Below are 21,659 nucleotides of genomic sequence, written 5' to 3'. Positions count from 1 at the left end.
TCACACATATGGAAAAAGAAGATAAAATGACAGCTTTTCTATGAAAAATGGCATTTGGAAAGAGATGCAGAGCAGGAGCTGCTAGAGGACAGGAGCAGGAACTCTCTAGACAGAGAAAGATGTAAATGGGAAAAGAATTAAATCAAGGCATGAAATTTTGGTTTTAAAGTGGACAGTAACTGAGACAAATAAGTACCAAGAGGCTTCACCAGTTAGGAGGTTAATCTGAAGTAGTGAAAAGTCTGTATCATACAAATCTTTAAAAATATTTTTATTACTTTCAAGTTTATACAGTAATCTGGCACAAGCTACTCCCAGCATTCTTGCCAAGCACTTAGACTGCCTTTAATGAATAGATATGTAACTTACACTTAAGGGGAGTAGATACTTCCAAAGTACGTAAGTAAAAATTTGTCCTCTTAAATAGTTTGAACTGTCTCCTCTTAATCTTGTTTAGAATACCTGCCCTGAATGATCAGGAATTCCAAGTTAATGAGGTTTTACTTTATTCCTTACACTGTAAGAGACTGCCTTTTAAAGCACCATTTTCCATTTGGCATTTCACCAAGGTCTAATGTCCCTGGAATTAGTTTCTTTATTGCTTTTTAAATTATCAACAGGTGTTTTTTGGAATTAAACTGTATTTGGTTTGATGGCTTCTTGACTCCAAATTGGCACAACTGCATCTACTCTGTATAGGAGACACCAGAATCTTCACGCATTGAAAAGTAAATGACCATCAGCTTGAGGCAAATCAGGGAACAACTCTCACCAAGATACTAGCACCTGAATTTTTAAAAATCCTGAACCATTTTCATTTAATGGTCCTTGATGTAAAGGTAGGGAGCTAGGTCAAGAGTGTCTGGAAGCACGGCAACGGTCACAACTGCACTGCTCAGCATGATGCAGGGCTGGGCCCACCTCTGTAGGCTCCCACTCAGTGGCTGAGCGTTATCCACCTAAGTACTGGTTTGTCCTGTTTTCCTATAAAACATGAAAAACAGTTTGAATGTTTGTATTTTTTCTTGGCAATTTTTTATTTCAATTAATTTATGCATAAATGAGAACCAAACTATTGCTAATCTTCAGTTATATGAGTTGATAACCACTTGACCTCAAAAGCAGAATGGGGAATAGACGAAATTAATTTTTAATGAAGAAGCTTTTTAGGGAGAGAGTCAAGATTTGGATAAGCTGGTCAGTTGTCTTAGTCAATCTGTCCTTCGAGTTATTTGGAACTGGGTGTGTATCCTGTCCCCATAGTGGAAAGGGATACTTTTAGGTCAGCAGGATATATTTATACTTTGAGTTAGTTTTCTCTTTTATGGTGTCAGTGAGGTATTGATCTCTTCTCTGGCAAGGGTCATAAATTTGTGAAATTGTTATGGAATTGAGCAAAAGGCCTGCATGGGATAAAACCACTCACCACAGAGGCCACCTTATTTCTCAACAGTTATGGCTTCTGAAGTATTAAAAAATTCAGTAAAAATTCAATTCCCCTGCCTACAGCAAACATTTAAGGAACACCTTTCTATTTCAATGACATTCTTGATGCTGCAAGCTTTACAGACTTCTTTTTTGACTCCTCAAAGACAGTGGTGGAAATTATGTGCCAGTTTTGAGCACATCTGGATTATCCTCTAAATATTCCCAGTGCAGCATGCTAGCTAGCAATCACAACTCCCTTGTGGAAATGGCCATATGAAATTAGACTTCTGGATTTAAAAAGCTTGTAATCTGCTAAATTAGACAAAGGGACAAACTTTCACAAATGGCCAAACTGTCTCACCAACACACTCTGCTGTTTTTCAGTCCCTTTAATATTGAGTCTAGTCCTGGATTGACCAGCATGGGTTAGGTTTATCTTCTAAGTATTTAAATAGCTATTCTTAGGAATAATTAATAAAATTAATATATTTAAAACCTCAAGTATCTTGAGATTAAATCTATGAGGCAGACCAAAGTAACTCAAGACTTTCTACACCCTGGCTACTGTAGCTATAACTTCAAACCATATGTTATCTATGAAATTTATTCACCTTTATATTTATGATTTATCTTTAAATTTATATACCTTTAAAATAATTAGTTCTTAAAGATAAAAATGATGGAAACATGTAGAAATATTGTTGTAATTGTGTTCAAACATCCCTATTCTGTTATAAAGAGAACTGAAGTTCTCGGTGGCACCTAGTGAATATTTTAATGGGAAAAAAATCAAAAGCTGTGCGATGATACTCAAAATAACTAAATTAGAGAAGCAGCATTTAAGGAAAAAACCATACTTTACCACCCTGAATTACAAACTCAAGGCAAGCAGCTTAGTGCACCAACAATGCAGTGTGATAAACTCTCCCTCATACCACATGTTGTCATCAGTCTCAAATAGGTAAAAGGCATACAACCAATGTAATCTTTAATTGCATTTTAAGGCTTTTTTTCCCTAAGAGTCAGCTTTCATTGTGATTAAAGGTAAAATTTTTTCTAAATCCTCCTTTTGAAAGGATCTGCTCTGTAGATCCTTTGGTCACCTGCCCTTTTATTTCTACATCTAGGCTAAAATGAAGATAATAGAATTAGGGTCTTAAGTATTCATAATGCTTTTAACTGGTGATAAGAAGGAAGAAACCTATGGTTAAATATCCCAGAAATTTATTTAATGTTTGCTTGATACATTTTATATAGAAAGGTTGGGACTATTTGCTTTGGGTGCCCCTGGCAAATCTCACGGGAGCACTGAACTACGAGGGGGTGCCAATGTGGAGACATCAGAAATGGAAACCACAAGCCCAATTTTATGACTGTTCTTAGCTTAAAGATTTGTGTCTAGTGAAATCAGGCCACTCCCTTAAAAATGTATTAGAGCTACTATGTGAAAACAGCTGACATTCAGGAGGGCATTTCACGTTTTGGTCTGCTGGAACATTTAAATACTTGGAAATAAAAAATATTCAGCTTTGAAGTTTTCAATACTGGAAAACTTTCAAGTCTAGGGTTTACAGCCAGGAAGGGCTGCTCTGTGTTCCTTAAACTGGACTCTGTTTCCCACAAAGTTAATCTTCAGTTTTGGCTTCCATTTCTTCTGCATCATCATCTCCATCCACTTCTGCATTTTCTCTCTCAAGCCTCTCCAGTTGCCTTGCAAGTTCGGTCTCATCTGTATCTGTAACCACTTTGGGCTGTGGAAGCAGAGGCATAGTTTCAAAGTGAAGTGGTTAAATAGCACACAAATTCAATTTCAATACTATTACTGCATGGTATTTTAACTCTTTAAGAAACACTTCTTTCTAACAACTCTGCCATATCTATTGAGTGCTGACATATCACTAATAAATTCCATTAGATAAATAATATAGGAAAAAGAAATATGTGTATTAAAATAGAATACTATTTGTCATTTTTATAAACAAAAACTGAAAATATAATAAAAATAATCTCAGTGGCTGTATCTTTCAAACCCACAAAAAGATGTCCTATAAAAATGCGTCTTCTGGGTTCAAAATAAGTTACTTACTATTCCTTTCCACAGAAGGAATCATACACACACATACACATATGAAATTTAGATTTCATTCTTGTTGAGATGATGAAAACTACAGGAGACTACTCTTGTTTCTAATCCTGAGATCAAATTTTAAGCATTCCACATTAAATTCTGACAATAACTAATCACTCATTTTCATTGTCTTTTTTTTTTTTCCCCTGGAGAGGTAAAAAACCTAACACCATCAGTGACTACAGTCTGAAATAACCATCCCAAGACAGTTCTTATTGACTTATAAAAAGCCCTTTTTGGAACCGTCTAAGTCAATGATTCTTTTATGCTTAGCAGAGTTGTAATCCTAAATGTATCTCATGTTTTAAAAGGCAGTGATTAGGTATTTTAGAATACGAATCATTTAGATGATTTAAATTTCTTAAAAACAAGGCAAAAACAGTATTGATCTCACCTCCATTTGCACATTGAAGACACCCCTCTTTTCCTCAATCTTTTCTTTGATAACAGCCATAGCTTGATTGAGGACAGAGAGACCTTCTGTTCTCTCCAGGGTTGTTGTAGTCATCACATACCGAGGAGGAGCTATTAGATTAATCTAAGATGACAAAAATTCAACATGAATGTACCTACAGAACACACATTAGGATGTTTGAGAACTGTTCTGTTAATCTGCTGCCTTAACAAATCACCCCCAAAACTTAATTTCCAATTCTGTAGGTCAGCAAATTTGGGGTGGTTTGTTAATGTAGCAAAAGCTAACTGATACAGTGATCCAATCCAGTAGAATATACAGTCCACTGCAATCCTGAACATGAAGAATTATGACTTCTGGGTGTCTCTGGTGGCAAAACTAACTATGGTAATTATCAGCATAATGGATTATTTGTCTCTAAAACAAACAAAAATTCCTATGTGGTTCTAAACTAAGCTGATAGAAGAAATTCTTAAGAGATTGTGAATAACAATCATCCAGTTAATTTTACCACTAATGAAAGATTCAGACCAAACCTTCTAAAAGTTGTGTGTGAATATGAGAGAATATGTTGCCCTTTTCAAGATTCTATGAGCATTATGGGCACAGTAACTCTTTACTGTAAAGGAGGTTTAGCATAGCTAGTCCTCTGGCACTAAATACCAATAGGAATCCCCATCTACTGTGACAGTAGCAGTGACTGCAACTAAAAGCCTAACCATAGTCGTAAATATCCCCTAGAAATAACAATGAAAACCACTTTTCATAACACTTGTTATGAAACATGATCATAAAAAAATCTGATTTGGTTTAGGTAGATAATTCAGCAAGGAGGGAAAAAATGACTACTCACCTTGATGGGCATAGTTTCTGTAGAACAATTCAAACCTGCTCTCAGGGCTTCTTTTACGGCATCAATGCCTTCATAACCATAACAAGCCACTTCAATATCTAAAATTATAAAAATTCAAATGCTTATACCAAAAAATGCAAAAAAATGTTTAAAAGCTTAAAAGAAATCAGAGATATGGCAGGTACACTGGTATTCAAATACTTATGAAAGCTTTCATCATCCTTTCAATTAGAAACTAATCCCAGCTATTAACTTTCATAATTAAAAATATCTGAATATGCAATGAAATCATATCTTCTCATCCACATCAAGCCCCTGAATGATGAAACTATAAAAGACAGAAACAATTAACAAACACCGTGAATTCTGGCTATGCCTGGGTTAGAATTCTGATTCCAACCTCTCTCTGTGCCTCAATTCTTTATTTGTGAAATGGAGATAAGGTGTGTTATGAAGACTGAATGAAACAATAACTGCAAATTGTTTACAGTTTAGAAATTGCATGCCCTTCGACTCAGTAGTTCTACTTTTAGGAATGTGACTTACAAAACACTTGTATAAATGAGTAACTATGTATATATAAGGGTGTTAATTTGTAGAGTTTTTCATAAAAATGAAAAATTTGGCACAACCTAAATGTTCTTCAGGAGGGCACTGGTTTATGTTAAGGTTTATCGTTCTATGGAATATTACCTAGAATTAAAAAGAACGAAAGATTCCTATGTTCTACATGCAAGGGCAGCCTTGATACACCATGTAGAAAAATCCAGTTAGAGAAAATTTTGCATAGTATTATCGCATCTAAGAACAAAAAAATTTATATCTGAATATAAACAGCATACTTTCCTATACACATATGTGTATAGGAAAAATGTCTGAAATATTCCAAACTATTAACACTGTTAATCCAGACACAGGGGAGGATATTACTGTATTGTAAGAATATTTTAAAGCATCTACTAAAACAAAATAAACACCCTCCTTTATAAAAAAAAAAAAAGGCTAACAAGTTAGCTGAACTCACGACAGTTTTCACTCATATCAATATACACATTTTATGATGATTCAGTAGAAGTAAAAATAATGAAAAACAAACATTTACAAAAATTTATAGATGTTGATGTAGCAACATATTCTTTGGTAAGGCTCATTATTTAACAGCTTTTTTGGGACATGCAAAATATTTTCAACATCATTTAAAAAATCATTTACCTGCTCGAATTTTGACTGCCTGTGGGGTCAAACGCCTATTAATATTGTTAATGAGTACTTCCCGTTCATCTTCATTCAAATCTAAACTGTCCAAAATAGAGGGGTCCCTGATAAAAAAAATCAACACCAAAAGGTCAGCGTTACTTTACTGATAACTGTAATACCAAACACAATACGCAATAATGTTTAAGAGCACAGGCTTCAGCATCAGAATTAGAGTTCAAATCTTAGCTTTACACTTAAGTAACTATGTGTCTTTGAGTCTTTCCAAACACCTGTTTCTAAATGTGTAAAATGAGGATGAAAACAGTGTATCTCACAGGATTGTGGTATTAAACGAGATAATGCAAGTAAAGCACTTAGCAGGCTATGACAAATAGAAAACTTCCAAGTGATTATTATTAAAAGAAAAATTTTAGAGATCTGGCCAAAGCAAGCAATTTAAAATGTCTCCTAACACATAGGACATCCCACTATAATCAAGCATTTCCATGTAATTAGCAGTCCCTGCTTTAAGGAGCTTATAATCTAGCATGGAAAGAAAAATATGGAAAAAAATTTAAAAATAAAAGTGCACCCCCAGGCGTCAGGAGGGGAAGGTATTACTTTCAGTTACGGGGCTCAGGAAGGGCTTTATGGATAAAGTGGCATTTCAACTGACTCTCCTAAGTGCCACAAGACAGGGACCAGGGTCTTAGTCACTGGCCTGTTTGCTGAATGAATAAATTAAAAAATGAAATCATCACTAAGAGAATAGTAGGAGTTTAACAAACAAAGGTAGAACTGTTGTAAGAAAGTAGGATGTATTAAAAAAGGAATGGCATAAGCAAGCATAAGGCTTAAAAATCACAGGTTGAGGAATGAGAGGCAAAAGAATTCGGGTGAGGGATCTTCATTCAACTAATACTGCCTACAAAGCAACAAGAAGACAAACCAACAAAAAAATGGGCAAATGAGATGAACTGATGTTTCATGGAAGAAATACAATCAATAAACATAAGAAAAGCACAACTTCACCAACAACCAACAGAATGCAAATCAAAATAAGCTACTATTGTACATCCATCAGTTTGGCAAGAGGCAACAACATCTGAGATGTACACCAAATATAGTGCATATCACCTTACCAAATTTAGTGAGGATGAAGCGAAATAGGAACACTCATACAATTGCTAGAGGGAATATAAATTGTAGAACCAATTTGGAGAGTATTCTGGCAAAAGTGAGTAAATTTAAAGATACATACAATCAATCCTATGATTCAACAAGCCTATTCTTAGGTATATACCTTAGAAACTCCCAAATGCGTACACAGAGACTGTACATCGATATTCATCATAACATTGTTTGAAAAAGGGGGAAAACAAAGCAAGGCAGGAATTACCTAAATTTCTCTTAATAGAGGAACAAATACAGCATATTCTCAAAATGAAATACTACATAGACATTAATATGAAGTAGGCACACATCTATCAATTTGGAGAAATCCTGTTCACTAACAGCCTTATGAGTAAAAATGCAAGGTACAGAAAGATAAAGAATACATTTTAAATACATGAAATGCTTTTATATCTATTTTATGGATACATACATGTATTAAAACCATAAAAACATAAATGATAATGATACATACTAATTTCAGAATAGTGGTTACTAGTGATGAGTGAGGGGAATGGGTTGGGAGGGGTAAAATATTGCTTCCAACTATCTCAGAAATTTTATTTCTTAATTAAAAGAAAAAATATGAAGCACATGTGGCAAAGAATTAGCATTATTTAAATCTGGACAGTTGCTGCATGGCTGATGAAGCAAGTTAAAGGGAAAGGAATAACATATGCCAAGGCCGAGTGGTAATGGAGGGGGTGCTGGAGATTGAAGCTAGAGAGGTAAGCCAGGGCCAGATGACAGCAAGCTAAGAAATGTACTGAGGAGTGCAGGATTGAAGTCAGGGAAGACAGCTGTATAAGCCAGTGCTTAATGGTTGACAGCATAAACTCTGGATGGAGCCAGAATGCCTACGTTTGAATTCTGGCAAATTCTACCATTTGCTATGTGAACTTGGACAAATTATTTAATCTCTGCCTCAGTTTCTTCATCTATAAGGTAGGGGATTAACAGCACTTATACTATAGGTTGCTGAGAGAATTACATAAATGTCAGCTATTATAATCATCATTATTCTTCTCACCTTTCCCACAACATGATATAAAAAAAGTCACATGGCGGGTAAACTGGAAGGTATCTGGAGAACCAAATGAGTCGGCTTGCTAGAGGCTCTAAGTCCCAGGTGCCACTCAGCCGTTCTGAGGGCTGAGGGGACCAATATCCCATGGCAGCACAAGGGTTGGGAAAGTAACCTCAGTGCAGGAGTGAGGCTGCTTACAGAGCATTAACACTCAGGAAGGAGTGGAAGTTGCAAAAGTAGGGACCGTCAATACAGAGAACTGAAGAAGTCTGGCTGTTAAAAGGAGAGGACATAGTGTTTGCTATAGGAGAAAGCAGAGGAAGGCTGAGAAGTTTGTTTTTTAGTATAAATGGGAGAAATGAGAGTATTATTTTTATGCTGATAGAGCAAAATCAATAAAGGGAAAGGCTGAAGACTCAAGAGAAGGAATAATGGATGGAAAGATCCCTGAACAACAGCTGGGCCCAAGTGTAAGATTAGTTTGAGAGCAGAAAGTATATGAATCCCAGTGTGACAGGAGCATGGGGGTAATGACAGGTGGGATGGAGACAAATTTGCTGAGATAGTGGAAGGAAGTAGAGGAGAGACTGTGCACTGGCTTCTATTTTCTTTATAAAGAGCACACCAGCTGGAAGAGAGCAAAGAGAGGTGGAGTGGGCATCTGAGGAAGAGTGTGGGGAAGCTCTAAAATAGCCACTCTAAGAGTGGGAGGAAGAACTGACCAGAAGCAGAGAGAACGTGGGGCAGCAGTGAAGGCCCAGCTGAGGTTGGAGACCATGGATATGCAGTGGCACCAACCTGCAAGCCTGTGGTTTGTCCTAGCAGCACCCAGCAGTCTACAAGTGCAGAGAAGGCAGGAACATCGATCCAAGGCTGGATGCAACAGAAGGAAAAACAGGGCAAAAGCTTATGATACTGGCAAGAAAGTTGTTGAAATGATGGACCATGGTGTATCTATGCTGAATAAGAAAGAGAAGGCAAGAAACAGTGAAAAGACAGGGAGAAAAAAAGGTTTGGAATTGGAGCCTGACTTTCACGTAAGAATTAAGAAGACATAGAGTAGGACTAACTATGGGGGAGCTGGAAGGACAGGAGGCTGTGGTAAAAGAAAAGAATGTTGTGAATTAAAGGTTCTGGAGGCAGAGTGCATCCTGGTGATAGTAAGACCCAGCTTGAGGCCACGTGGAAGACTGGCTAAAGTGCATGGGCTGAAGGTCTAAGGGACTGAAGTAAAGAAAACAAGAAGTTTCAGTTTTAAATGAGACATCTGAGTGGTCCTGAAGTCACCTAGGACAATAACAAAACCAGGAGAGGAAAATATGTAAGGGAGTAGTGTGAGATGAATCCATATGGTTTATATAACTGTGTAACTAGGTTATATAAAATTACACAGGCCTGGCTATATAGAATTGGCCCACATCATGGGCCTTTTATACTGAAATATTTTAATCTAAATTTGGCAAGGACTTAATACACAGATGTTGTACTATTAAATGTCAGGCTCTCAACCTGTGTGCTAGACCCAGCAGCTGTGATATCAAGGTAGAAGCAGAGCCAAGAAGGTGTCCTTACGAGACTGCATGCTTAAACGCATCATAGGCACCGTATCCGGGTCTCTTGTACTTGTCATCAAAGACCCAGGCAGTCCTCTGGAACAGGCTTTCCAGCTGCTCATCCTTGGTGTACTCTAACACCTCAGCAACATGACGAAGAATGCTGTAAACCTAGAAACAAAAGGAAGAGCTCAACAACTCAAAAGGAAGAGATCTATTAAAAAACCAGATATTTTTACATTTTAGTAGATAGCATATAAAAACAAATCTTTGGTTAATTTGACTATAATAACTCCTTAACAATAAAAGATTGCCATAAAACAAACTCTTTCTCCATAGAGAAATATTTGCTGTCCCATAACAGTTAACTCAAATGGGTATAACAAGTAGCAACAGTACAGAACTTAGCGTTCTAAGACCCAGATCAAGGCAACTCTGGGGCAAATTAATCTCTGAATTTATTTCCTCATCTGGAAAAGGGAGATGCAGGTATCTCTCCATTTTACTGAAGAGAGCTCTTACATAGATCAAATATATACAAATGCACACTATAAATGGGAAATATGATACAAATGTATTATACAAATCCTGTTATACAAATGTAAGCTATTATTACTACGACTCCACATGAGAGCATGGAACCAGGAATGAGATTTCAGTATTTCTTTTGCTCTGTTATCATTTAACAGTTATCCTTCAATCCTACTCACCTCCTACCCACTGCTGCCAAACTTTTTCTAAACTCCTAAAAATAAAAGGGCTTAAAGAAGAGAAAGAGCATAAGAAAGGAGGTTTTCATGTTAATTACACATGAAAATTAAATGATGAAAGGTACTAAGACCGGCCATTTCATTGCACTATCTTATCAGGATGATAAGATCTACTAACATACCCATTTCACAATATCCTAGGGGGAGACAAGACAAAACTGAAGTTTCCTAGAGCAGTGCTCCTCAAATTTGGATTTGCAAACTTCATGGGGCCTGAGATCCTGCATTTCTAATAAGCAGTCACGTGACATCAACGCTGGTGATCCAGAGACTACACTATGAGTGGCAAGGTCCTCGAGTTTATTAAAACGGGATTTTACCGACAGTGTTTTCAAACGTGCAAACCATACTGCAGTAACAGCAAACACATCAGTAAAACAAGGGGAAAGATTTGGGTAATGGTCTGATGGCTTTTAGATTTTTATTCTCTTTTACTGAGATTAAGCAAAATTTTTAAAATCTTCTCTTCATTTAAACATTGTTTTCTCAGCATTCTATCTTGAAGACAGAAACACATGGCAGAAGAAAACAAAAGACAAGAAGGGCAAAGAAAACAGAAACAATGCAAACAGTGCCATTAAGAACCAAAGACCTAGGGAATGAAGGATAACTTGAAAAGGACCAGAGAACAGAAAAATATGGACAGACGATGAAGACATGAGTGTTATGGTTTTACTAGTGCTTACTGTGGATAAGTAGGAAATTACAGCAAAAATAGTAAGAAAAGGAAAAAGAAATAACCCTAACAAAGGAGGGGGAAAAACCCCAAACTAGTAACAGGCCCCTGCCTTGCTTTCCTGGATTCACAGACATTTTACAAACCCTTGCTCATTGGTGGTTTTTTTTTTGTTTTGTTTTTGGTGAGGAAGATTGTCACTGAGCTAACATCTGTGCCAATCTTCCTCTATTTTATGTGGGGTGCCACCAGAGCATGGCTTGATAAGTAGTGCTAGGTCCACGCCTGGAATCCAAACCCGCGAACCCCGCACCTCCAAGGCAGAGTGCATAAACTTAACCACTACACCACCAGGCCAGCCCCACTTGTTCATTCTTAACATACAACAGCTGGTTGTCTGTGACCCTTACCCCAGAACAGAGTTGAAAGTCAAGACCTACATCTTTTTTTTTAAAGATTGGCACCTGAGCTAACAACTGTTGCCAATCTTCTTACTTTGTTTTTTTCCACTTGTGGGTCCTTCTAGTTGTGGCATGTGGGACGCCACCTCAACATGGCCTAATGAGCGGTGCCATGTCCGTGCCCAGGATCCAAACCGGTGAAACCCTGGGCCACCGAAGTGGAGCATGTGAACTTAACCACTTGGCCACACAGCCGGCCCCAAGACCTACATCTTAACTACATGTTATGACAAGCCAAATCAGCTGAAATCACCCATAGTTAACTTAACCAAAAATAGCTTAAAAACACTAATTACCAATACTGATTTGAGAATGAGAGATCATAAGCAAAGCTTTAAGGTAGTAACACCATGAGATAAAAACACTGTGGTCATACTCTTTTGAAATTAAGCCTTCAAATTAATTTTCTAGGTAACACATAATTGGAAATGGAAATAGAGTTACAGTTAGCTAAACCTAAGTTTAGTTTTTAATTTTTCTGCCAGAACATCACATGCTGATTATTCATTAAGCTCCTAAATAGTGGACTAATTTGACTGAAAAATCAACTTACAGTTTTGGATTTGGTGAATTTATCTTCACATTTGATTGCTTCCTCTGGAGAAACTCTTCTTTTTGACAAATCAATGTATCCTGTAAGAAAAAATTTTGAAAAAAATTATCACTGTCCAGGTGCCACTGTACCACTGTGACAAATTTTCACAACCAGATTGTTTAACTGGCATACCTACACTTATTTCCCTCTAAAACTGTATCAACAAAATACTGCATACGAAGTAGATGACATTTTGTTTTCAGAAATGGATATTTATTATCATGTAAGTGTATACTCTCTCTTACCTTGGTGGAGGGAACCAATAATTTTCAATTATCCAAATGAAAGTTTATCAAAAGATTCTGTGTCTATCTGGCATCCATGCATCACAGGGTCAATTGTATTAACTGTATTTTCTGTATTCTTGATGCTCTGACATTTGTGGCCTGGCTGACTGGGGAGAGACTCCCCTTCCCCGGGCTAGCCAATTTTAGAGACAGCAAAGGGCTCACGTGGAGCAGCCTTTCATACACAAACTAAGCAATCCAGAGCCCACGCCCCCAACCATCTCCTCATCAACATCTCACACACCAAGCCAATATTGCGTCTGCCCTTGATCAACCCAGCATCAGGTACCAGACAACTTGGGACAGCTCTAATGCCCCAAGGCTTGCCAAAACTATTCAAACTAGTCAACCCTAACCTGTTTACCCCGACCTGCCTTGCCTTTCCCCAGTAAAACTTAATAAAGGCTCTGGCCTAGGCTCCTCGCCCCCGACTCCTTCTGCCTCCTGACCAAAACTGGTGATTCCTCATGTGATTCGGCAAGGCATGGCATGGATGTCCCCATCTCCTAGAAGACTTCAATAAAAATCTTTCAATGGCACTGGCCCCTTCATGTTGTCAGTCACCTCCATAAATTAAAATCCCATGGGTACAAAACGAGACAAGCAAATAAGAATTTTAGAGGAAAAAAAACGGTCTTTTATATTTACCTATATATTTTCCATTTCAGGCATCACATCTCTTTGGCCTGAACAACTTTACCATTTCTTATAAAGCAGATCTATTTGGTAATAAATCCTCTTAGTTTCTATTTACCTCAAAATGTCATTTTGGTCTTCATTGTTGAATATTTTCTTTAGATACAGAATTCTGGTTTGACAGTTTTTTCTTTCAGTGCTATAAGATGTCATTCAATGCTCTGCCCTCCAGTATTTCCAGTAAGAACGCCACAGTAATTTGTATTACTGTTCCCCTGTAAATAATGTGTCATTTTCCTCTGGCTATTTTCAAAATTTTCTCTTTATCTCTGTTTTTCAATAGTCTGATGTGCCTAGATGCTGCCTTATCAATATTTATCCTGCTTGAGGTTGGCTGAGCTTCTCCAATTTGTACATTTACGTTTTTTCAGCAAATATGGGAAAGTTTTGGCCATTATTTCTTCAAATATATTTTCTGCCCTTTTCTTTGTCCTCTTCTTTTGGAATAGAGTTTTTGATAACTTGCTAAGTTGCTTTTTTTCCCTCTGTTCCTCAAATAGGTTCCTTTTTTTGTGAGGAAGATTGGCCCTGAGCTAACATCTGTGCCAACCTTCCTCTGTTTTATGTGGGATGCTGCCACAGTGTGGCTTCACAAGCGGTGCTAGGTCCTCGCCTGGGATCCAAACCTTTGAACCTGGGCTGCCGAAGTGGAGCACACAAACTTAACCACTATACCACCAGGATGGCCCCCAAATTAGTTCTTTTTAAATGAACTATCTTCAAATTTCACTCAGGCTTCCGTCATCTTTAATTTGCTATTAGGCCATCCACTGAATTTTTTTTTTTCCTGAGGAAGACCAGCCCTGAGCTAACATCTGCCACCAATCCTCCTCTTTTTTTGCTGAGGAAGACTGGCCCTGAGCTAACATCTGTGCCCATCTTCCTCCAGTTTGTATGTGGGACACCTGCCACAGCATGGTTTGACATGCAGTGCGTAGATCCACAACTGGGATCCGAACTGGCAAGCCCCTTGCCACCGAAACAGAACATGCTAACTTAAGTGCTGTGCCACCAGGCCGGCCCCCCAGTGAATTTTTTAGATATTACACTTTTCATTTCTAGAATTTATATTTAGTTCTTTGCCAGAGTCTGTAATTTCTTTACTGAGATTTCATTTTGTTCATTCATTACAAGCATATTTTTCCAATATCTTGAACATTTATAATATCTGCTTTAAAATCCTTATCTGCTAATTCCAACATCAGGGTTGTCTCTAGTTAGTCTCCATTGCTTGCCTTTTCTCTTCTACATGGTTCATATTTTCCTGTTTCTTCAAATGGTTAGCAATTTTGGACTGGATCCTGCAGATTGTGAATGATATGTGGCAGAGACTCTGAATTTCTTTATGTTCCTCTTAAGGATACTGATTTTTTGTTTTAGCAGGCAGTTAACTTCTCTGGATTTAAGCTCTGTCTCCCCAAGTGGAAGGCAACCAAAATCTGTTTAGATTTTTACCCTGTTGGGCTGCTTGCAGTTCACTCTGTATATTAGTAGTTCACAGGTCAGTTAGAGATTTTAGCAGAATTTATACATAAAATTTGGGGCTCTCCCCCTGTGTGTCTCCTTTCTCTTATCCCTATCAATACTTTCCAAGTGCTGTGGTTGTCCAGAACCCTCATCTCTGGTTCTCAAGCCATTAAGACTACAGGTTTCCCACTAGAATTTTAGCTGCCCTGCTTGAAGCTGTCTGTAGTATGTGCTCAGACAAAAAGCTGTAAACTTATTTAGTGCAGTTCCTTTCTTCCAAGCGTCAACTTGCCTTCAGTTTCAGCTGCATTTGGTTGCTCCTACTGTCTTTAGGTGGGTTTTTTTTTAACGTTTGTTCAGGGCGTATAGCTATTGTGTTGAAAAGTCTGTCGAATAAGACCTAATCTTCTAGTATCAGAAACGGAGAAAAGGATCCCCTCTATAGGATCTTCTGTACCTTGCTTTTTTTCTTACCTACTCTGGAGATTTTTCTCTATCAGAATATTCAGACATCGTTCCATATAAAATTGCATGGATCTGTCACGATTTATTTAACTATGATTTTGACTTTTGTTTCCTGTTTTTAATTAATACTGTACAAACAATGCTGTTATGGAAATATTTTTACATGTATCTATTATACTTATGCATGTATACCCTTTCATTTTTTTCTAATTGCAGTTGAAAATATATTTGATTTCTTCTTGTGTATATATTTTATATAATAGAAAATACAAGATAAGACACCATTCTAGGTCCTACTGAGGCAGTAATGTGAAGCCTTACACAAGTTTAAGGAATAGTTTCAATCTTCAAGTAGTTTAATAATGGAGGGGACTACAAGTAAGTCATATCAAAACATTTAGAATAATCAATGTGGTAAATGGTAGTCACTACTAAGGGCTAACAAGTCTCCAAAGTTTATCATCTAAGCTTCTAATCAGAACAAAATAAAATGTCAGTTATGCATAAAATTAATCACTTACAGAAGTACAATTAACTAGATGGCTGACAAGATTCAGAAAGACAAGTTCAATCAAGATGACTGATTGGTCTTTACGCATGATCATATCTACTTACTTAACACCTAATAACTTATAATGAGATGACCAAAACCAATTATCTTAACTCTATTAAGCCAGCTGAATCCAAAACCTACTTAATGGTACTGTATACTGTGTTTGGAAAAAAGTTTGTTCACGAACATGAAGATTTACATGGAATCCAGAAGTAAGGCACACAACAAGTAAAAAATACTCATCCAGCACTGTTTGAAAGATCCCACAGGATCTGGTGGTCACAGATATTCTCATTTGAGGGACATATAATACTGGGTTTTGTTTGAACAATTAAATTGGGTGGATTTTATGTTATATAAATTATACTTTAACAAGCTATTTAAAAAAATATTGGGTTTTGGGTGTATGTTTACAGTATATTGCTTTTCAAAGCTCATATAAAATATTCCTAAAATTTATCTCTGCCCCATTTCCATACTCATCCAATAATCTAATTACTAATTTAACTTTAAATCAAGAAAAAGGCATCTGACAGATATGAATAAACTAGTACTCTGGTTTACTTATCTGTCTCTTCCAAGTTTGGAAAGAAGAAGTTAATTATCAAGATCCTGATAATCTCTGGGAATAAAATTTAATTTATTTGACTCATAAAAACTAGCCCTGGGATGTACTAATTAAACCACTACTAACCTTAAGAGGTCTTGCTTAGATGGGTAATGGCATCCTTTTCTAACAACTTTGTATGTGAAAGAGTTTAAGTGTAAAAGGAGATGTCTTGTTGTTTTTACTGCAGTAGGCAATTTACGAAAAATATATTTTAAAATAAACCATTTTAAATCTGAAATTTATATTTTAGATATTTATCTCACCTTTTTCTTTGTCCACTCTAATGACAACCACACATTCATTTCTGCCAATTCGGATGAGTTTGTTTATAGAACGGATACGCCTTCTGGACAACTCACTAAGAAGAATCATGCCTTCAATATTGTTGTACTCTAGCAAGCTGACGTAAGCCCCCATTTCAGCAATGGACCTTACATTCACCATCACTACGTCTTCCACCTCAGGAAATTTGTGTTGATAAAATCTACAGCTTAGACCCGGCATTCTGCAATTTAAACAAAACAAACAAGTAAGTGTTCAGTTAAGGTCAAAATAAAGAAACAGCAGTCAATTTTCCACACCTTGCCACTAGAAGAAGTTATTAGTCTTCTTACCTTTTCAAACTTCTTAAATGATACCAGATGAAAGCCAGATGTTCAGGAACCAAGCTTTAATTTTTATTTTGCTCCAAATTTTTGTAAGGCTTGGGTGATTCTCTGCCATCACTTTCAGAGGAACCATAAAAAATAATGACCATCTATAAAGTATTCTGAGACCTAAGGATTAAAGGTATACCTCAAGAGTAAAATACTATTTTAATACTACCACTTTAAGAAATAACAAGTGATGGGGAGCATCACTACTATTATAAACCTATCAGCAAAACTAAAGCTACTCTTTCTCCAAGTCAGCTACAACTGTACATGCTTACCATCCACTGTATAAAGGGGAAAAAACCTTCCGACTACTAAATCCCTAACCCTAACCATATATGAGATGATACACCCTATCACTTATCATAGCCAGAATTACAGTATCACATGTCAAGATAAAAACTAAAAATTTATTAATCATGAAAGATATTAAAAATGTATCCTCCTCTCCAAATTTTTTCCTTTTAAAACTAACTCGAACTTAATTCATAATTACCATAATTTCTAGCTTCTACTTTTCCCATCACTCCCAAATATTCTTCTCTTTTGTTGAATAGGTATACTCAATCTTGAGAACAGCTCTGTAGATATCCATTACTATAAGCTTCAAGTTTCTCTTAACTTCCAAGCTTTAAATATATTTAGAACTATGCCTTTTGATCCACCCAACCTATTTTCAGCACTACGCCTTTTATGACCCACAAGCCTGAAATCATACCGTGAGTAGAAGGATATCTTTAAAAGGAAGCTGTCAAATTAATCACAGTTGATGATTTGCATGTTTTTCTGCTAACCTTAACCAATTTACTGTTGTCAAAGCTCAGAAGATATGCACTAGTAGGGCCTAAAGACCTATGAAAAATTTGTGAAAACTCATTTACTAACTTATTTTTTTCTTACTAATTGGGAAATAAGGCTGCCATAACTTGATCTTGAAGACAGAACATCCACATCCAGCTCAGAGAACACCCGAGTTCTGCTGCAGAGCAGTTTAAGAACTGCTAACTGCACCCACATGTATCTTCCCACTGATTTATACATCTTTCTACCACCCACAGGGTCCTATGTGATCTGGCCACTGCCCATCTCCCTGAGGCACCACTTTCCACCCTAGTTCTCCCCATTTTATAGATGAAGCAATTGAAGCACAGGTTAAGCAACCTGTTCTGTCATATACTGCTAATAAGTCATGGAGTCAGAATTTGTGAACCTATGAAGTTTGGATCCATAGTCTGTGCTCTTATTCATCAGGCTATATTTTCTCTTAATATTATTGATAAATATATTACAATTAGAAACATATTAAATAAAAAGCAACATTAATATACATATTCAGTGCTGGAGCATACACCACAGATTATTGCAAACTTTTAATATTAATCTATCTTGTTTAACAAAAAAAATAAAGCAGCATATTAATAATAGTGGCAGAGATGCAATTCTGTTGTTGCTTGACAAAACAGGGATTCAGCAAATAAAGGGAAGTAGATATTCAATGGCCAGAATTACCCACCAAGAAACAGCTGAGCTAGTTGTTTCATTCAAAACAAAACAAAAGAAAGCTTTTCCTTTTTGGACAACTGTTGTCAAATACCTGTATGTAAAGCAAGAAAATTTGAGAGCTAAAAAGTTTAAAACTGGCTAGCAAAATAAATGATGTCACAGAAATGTGTGAAACAGTTTTAAGAGATTTAACAGGTGCTAACCACATTTACTTACCAAGTTTCTTCAAACAGTAAAGCTGATAATTTGGGGGAAGAAATGATTAATTTGACAGTCAAAGACCATAAGCAACAGTGTAAAAGATTCCTGAAGGGAGATATGAATGCTACTGCTTTAGGAGGAACAAATCTCTTTGCAATCCACAGGGTAAATAAAGGCATACTGCTGATGGTGTGTTATTCTTCGTAAAGAGAGAAAATAGCTGACAAGACAAAAAGAATCCATTTCACAAACAACCTGCATATTGGCTGACAGATTTTGAACATCTCTTTATTTATGCTAATAGTAACACTAATTTTTAAAAAATTAGTCAAGAAAATAGAAGCCACACACTAGGTGTCTATTGGCCCTTTACATAATTTTCAAAGCACACTGACTTATTGTATTGGCTCTCAATAAGCCCTTAAGTCAGGTAAGCAGTATAGTCAACTTTGGGAATAGCTCTGGATGTGGCTTCCAGACCTTGCTTTCCTGCTGACTAGCTGTGGCTGCTTGGGAAATGTATTCCTACGAAACGTAGTTTCTTGTTTGTGCCATGTACTTCACAGGTTTGTGGAGGGTATCAAATGAGATAAAAGATATATGTAAAGGCATTTTGAAAAGTGTAATGTCCTATACAATTATAAGATATTAAAAGGCAAAGGAGATATTATTTCCATTTTGTAACTTAATTCGTTAATTATTTTTGCAGCATCTACTATATACTAAGCACTACTGATACAACAATTAAGACTCTTACCCAGAGAACTTAAGTACAGAATGGGAAACAACCTAGTAAGCAAATAATTGCAAAATAAGGTACTATGAAAGGAGCAGAGCAAAGCAATCAATTAACAAGGAACCAAGAAACAGACACATTACATGACTTCCCCAAGGACAAATGCTTAATAAGTACTAGAATAGGAGCTAAAAACAAGTCTTCTGACACTAGATCCAGCTTCAATACATCAGAGTACTACAATATGGTTTGTGTTCCTCGGTAAACAATATCCATCTTTCAAAATATATTAACTAAACTCCACGCTAATTTCAAATACCCTGCACTGTCAGTAATTTTGCCTGGTCAAATGGTGAGCAGGACTCCTTTCTTAAACCAGTGCACGGTTAAGTCACCATAATGGACAGAAGTCCACATTCCTTTCCAAAGCGAAGTGCATTATATGATAGAGACAACTCTTGTGATAATTCGAATTCAGTGCTAACACTTACCAGTTATGCTCTCCGAATGCTACTTTTTAGTATAGGAGTGCTACACAAATAAAATTCTAAAACTATTTCACTGTAGTTGAAACAGAAAGCACCAATCTCTACAAACATTTTTGTGCTTCTTTTTGAGATCTTTTGAGAATCAGTAACTGACATTTGGCATCAGATGAACTGAGAACAGGCAGTGAAGCTCTATATAAACAATTCCCAAACTGCTGGAAGACAGAGTTACAAGTTTTTTCCCCCTGAATAACAACTTCAATCAGGAGAAAAACCAAGACTTCTCCGGTACACCTTTTTTCCAAGAAACTGTTTCTTATTTTATGAAAATTAAAGCAGCCTAAGTTTGGAGGATAATAAAAGGGACCTCAGGCTGAATACACACTTAACTCTAAAATTCCCTTATGTTTTTAGTTATGCTTAATTATAAGACCACAGCGTGTAACTCTACAATTCTACTCTCATCGGTGTTAAACCACGGTAAACCGTGTTTAAAGAGCAATAAACCCTTTAGTAGTATGTTTCAGTTTCAATTTAAGGAGTGACTCATTCTCCAGAAACGCACAACTCGAGCGATAAAGTAATACAAGCTTCAATTATTAAAAATCAATTGTCAGATCAACTATTCTTGGACCCTTTTTAACCCAGCTCTTGTCATCCCCGTGACCCATCCCAACCCTGTAGTCCCTTGACGTGTCCGGTCTGGATTCCACTGAGAGGCAGCATTTGCTGGGGCGGAAAAAAACCCAACAGCATGGGATTCCCAGGCCCGGGAAGAGCGAAGTGCTCGGAGTCCCGGGGCGAGGTGTCACAGCGTCCTCCTGAGGCCGCCCCACCTCAAGGCATCCTCGCCTCAAGCATACTGAAGAGGCTGTCCAGTCTCGTCCCACTTTCCTTCACGAGATCCCTCTGCTCGTACAACGACACCTCTGTAACACGTGAAGACCGACACAGGGCTGGCGAGGAGGCCCACGCACAGCCGGCGGGTGGCGGCCGAGGTGTCCAGACACTTCCCGCGCAGGAACGGGAAAGGGAGGGAGTGTTAGCCCGGGGCCTACCCTCTCTCGACCACCCCTGTCAGCGGACACAACCAAAGTGAGTTCCTGGAAACGCCGATCCCGGGCACTACTCACCTGAGGTATGTGTGTGAATCCCGCACTGGGGACCCGCGCCACGCTCTTTAACCGAAAACTCAGACCGGATCCACTCTCACCGACCGCCGAAGCTCCTCAGCGTGCGCTTCGCTTAACCCCACTGCGCATGCGGAACCACCTCGCATCACGCATGCGCCGAAAGAAGACGCCCCTCTTCGTCACTGACCATAGAGTCCAGGTCCTCCGAGAACAGGGAAGAATGTAGTTCATAAGAGGACCTGAAAAGTACGTTTTCTCGCTATTTTTAGTTTTCGCTAACTAACCTTAAAGGCGCAGGGAAGATGTAGGATTCTGATTTCTTGTCCCAGAAGAACTAATCTTCTGTCAAAGCTTCAGTCAACCATGAGGTGGCGCTGTAACCAGAGACGAAAAGTGGAGGAAGAGAGGAGTGTAGCCTGTTCTTTCGCCCCTCGCGTGCAGCGCCTTGCGCAGCCGCCTGGGAGCTGAAGGGGGAGGGGCTAGGAAGCGAACCGGAATTGAGGGGCACTCCCGCGGTGCGCGCACCTCGACATCCGGGCATTGCCTTCTTCCTGCCCTGCCCTGCCTCTCCGCTCCCCTCCGGGGGCAACA

General features: G+C 37.8%; 1 protein-coding gene across 3 annotated transcripts; it reads right to left on the bottom strand.

Moving 5' to 3' along the window:
- Positions 1 to 258: 258 nt before the first annotated feature.
- Positions 259 to 21,595, bottom strand: EIF2S1 (eukaryotic translation initiation factor 2 subunit alpha). 3 transcript variants are annotated; one of them, XM_046647162.1, is made up of 9 exons: positions 21,069 to 21,595; positions 16,969 to 17,130; positions 16,618 to 16,859; positions 12,235 to 12,314; positions 9,794 to 9,945; positions 6,037 to 6,143; positions 4,825 to 4,922; positions 3,951 to 4,094; positions 259 to 3,179 (listed from the first exon to the last, which is right to left on the bottom strand). In XM_046647162.1, exons 3-9 carry the CDS (start codon positions 16,856 to 16,858, stop codon positions 3,054 to 3,056), a joined length of 948 nt encoding a protein of 315 aa, XP_046503118.1. In that variant the 5' UTR covers position 16,859; positions 16,969 to 17,130; positions 21,069 to 21,595; the 3' UTR covers positions 259 to 3,053. The 3 variants fall into 3 exon arrangements, with proteins under 3 accessions (XP_046503118.1, XP_046503117.1, XP_046503116.1); XM_046647161.1 differs by having other exon boundaries at positions 16,969 to 17,079; XM_046647160.1 differs by lacking the exon at positions 16,969 to 17,130 and having other exon boundaries at positions 21,069 to 21,591.
- Positions 21,596 to 21,659: the final 64 nt, after the last annotated feature.

The sequence above is a fragment of the Equus quagga genome, chromosome 20, assembly GCF_021613505.1.
Source record: "Equus quagga isolate Etosha38 chromosome 20, UCLA_HA_Equagga_1.0, whole genome shotgun sequence".
In the NCBI taxonomy this organism is placed as follows: domain Eukaryota; kingdom Metazoa; phylum Chordata; class Mammalia; order Perissodactyla; family Equidae; genus Equus; species Equus quagga.
The sequence above is the reverse complement of the archived record's forward strand: the minus strand, read 5'-3'. Positions and strand labels throughout refer to the sequence as shown.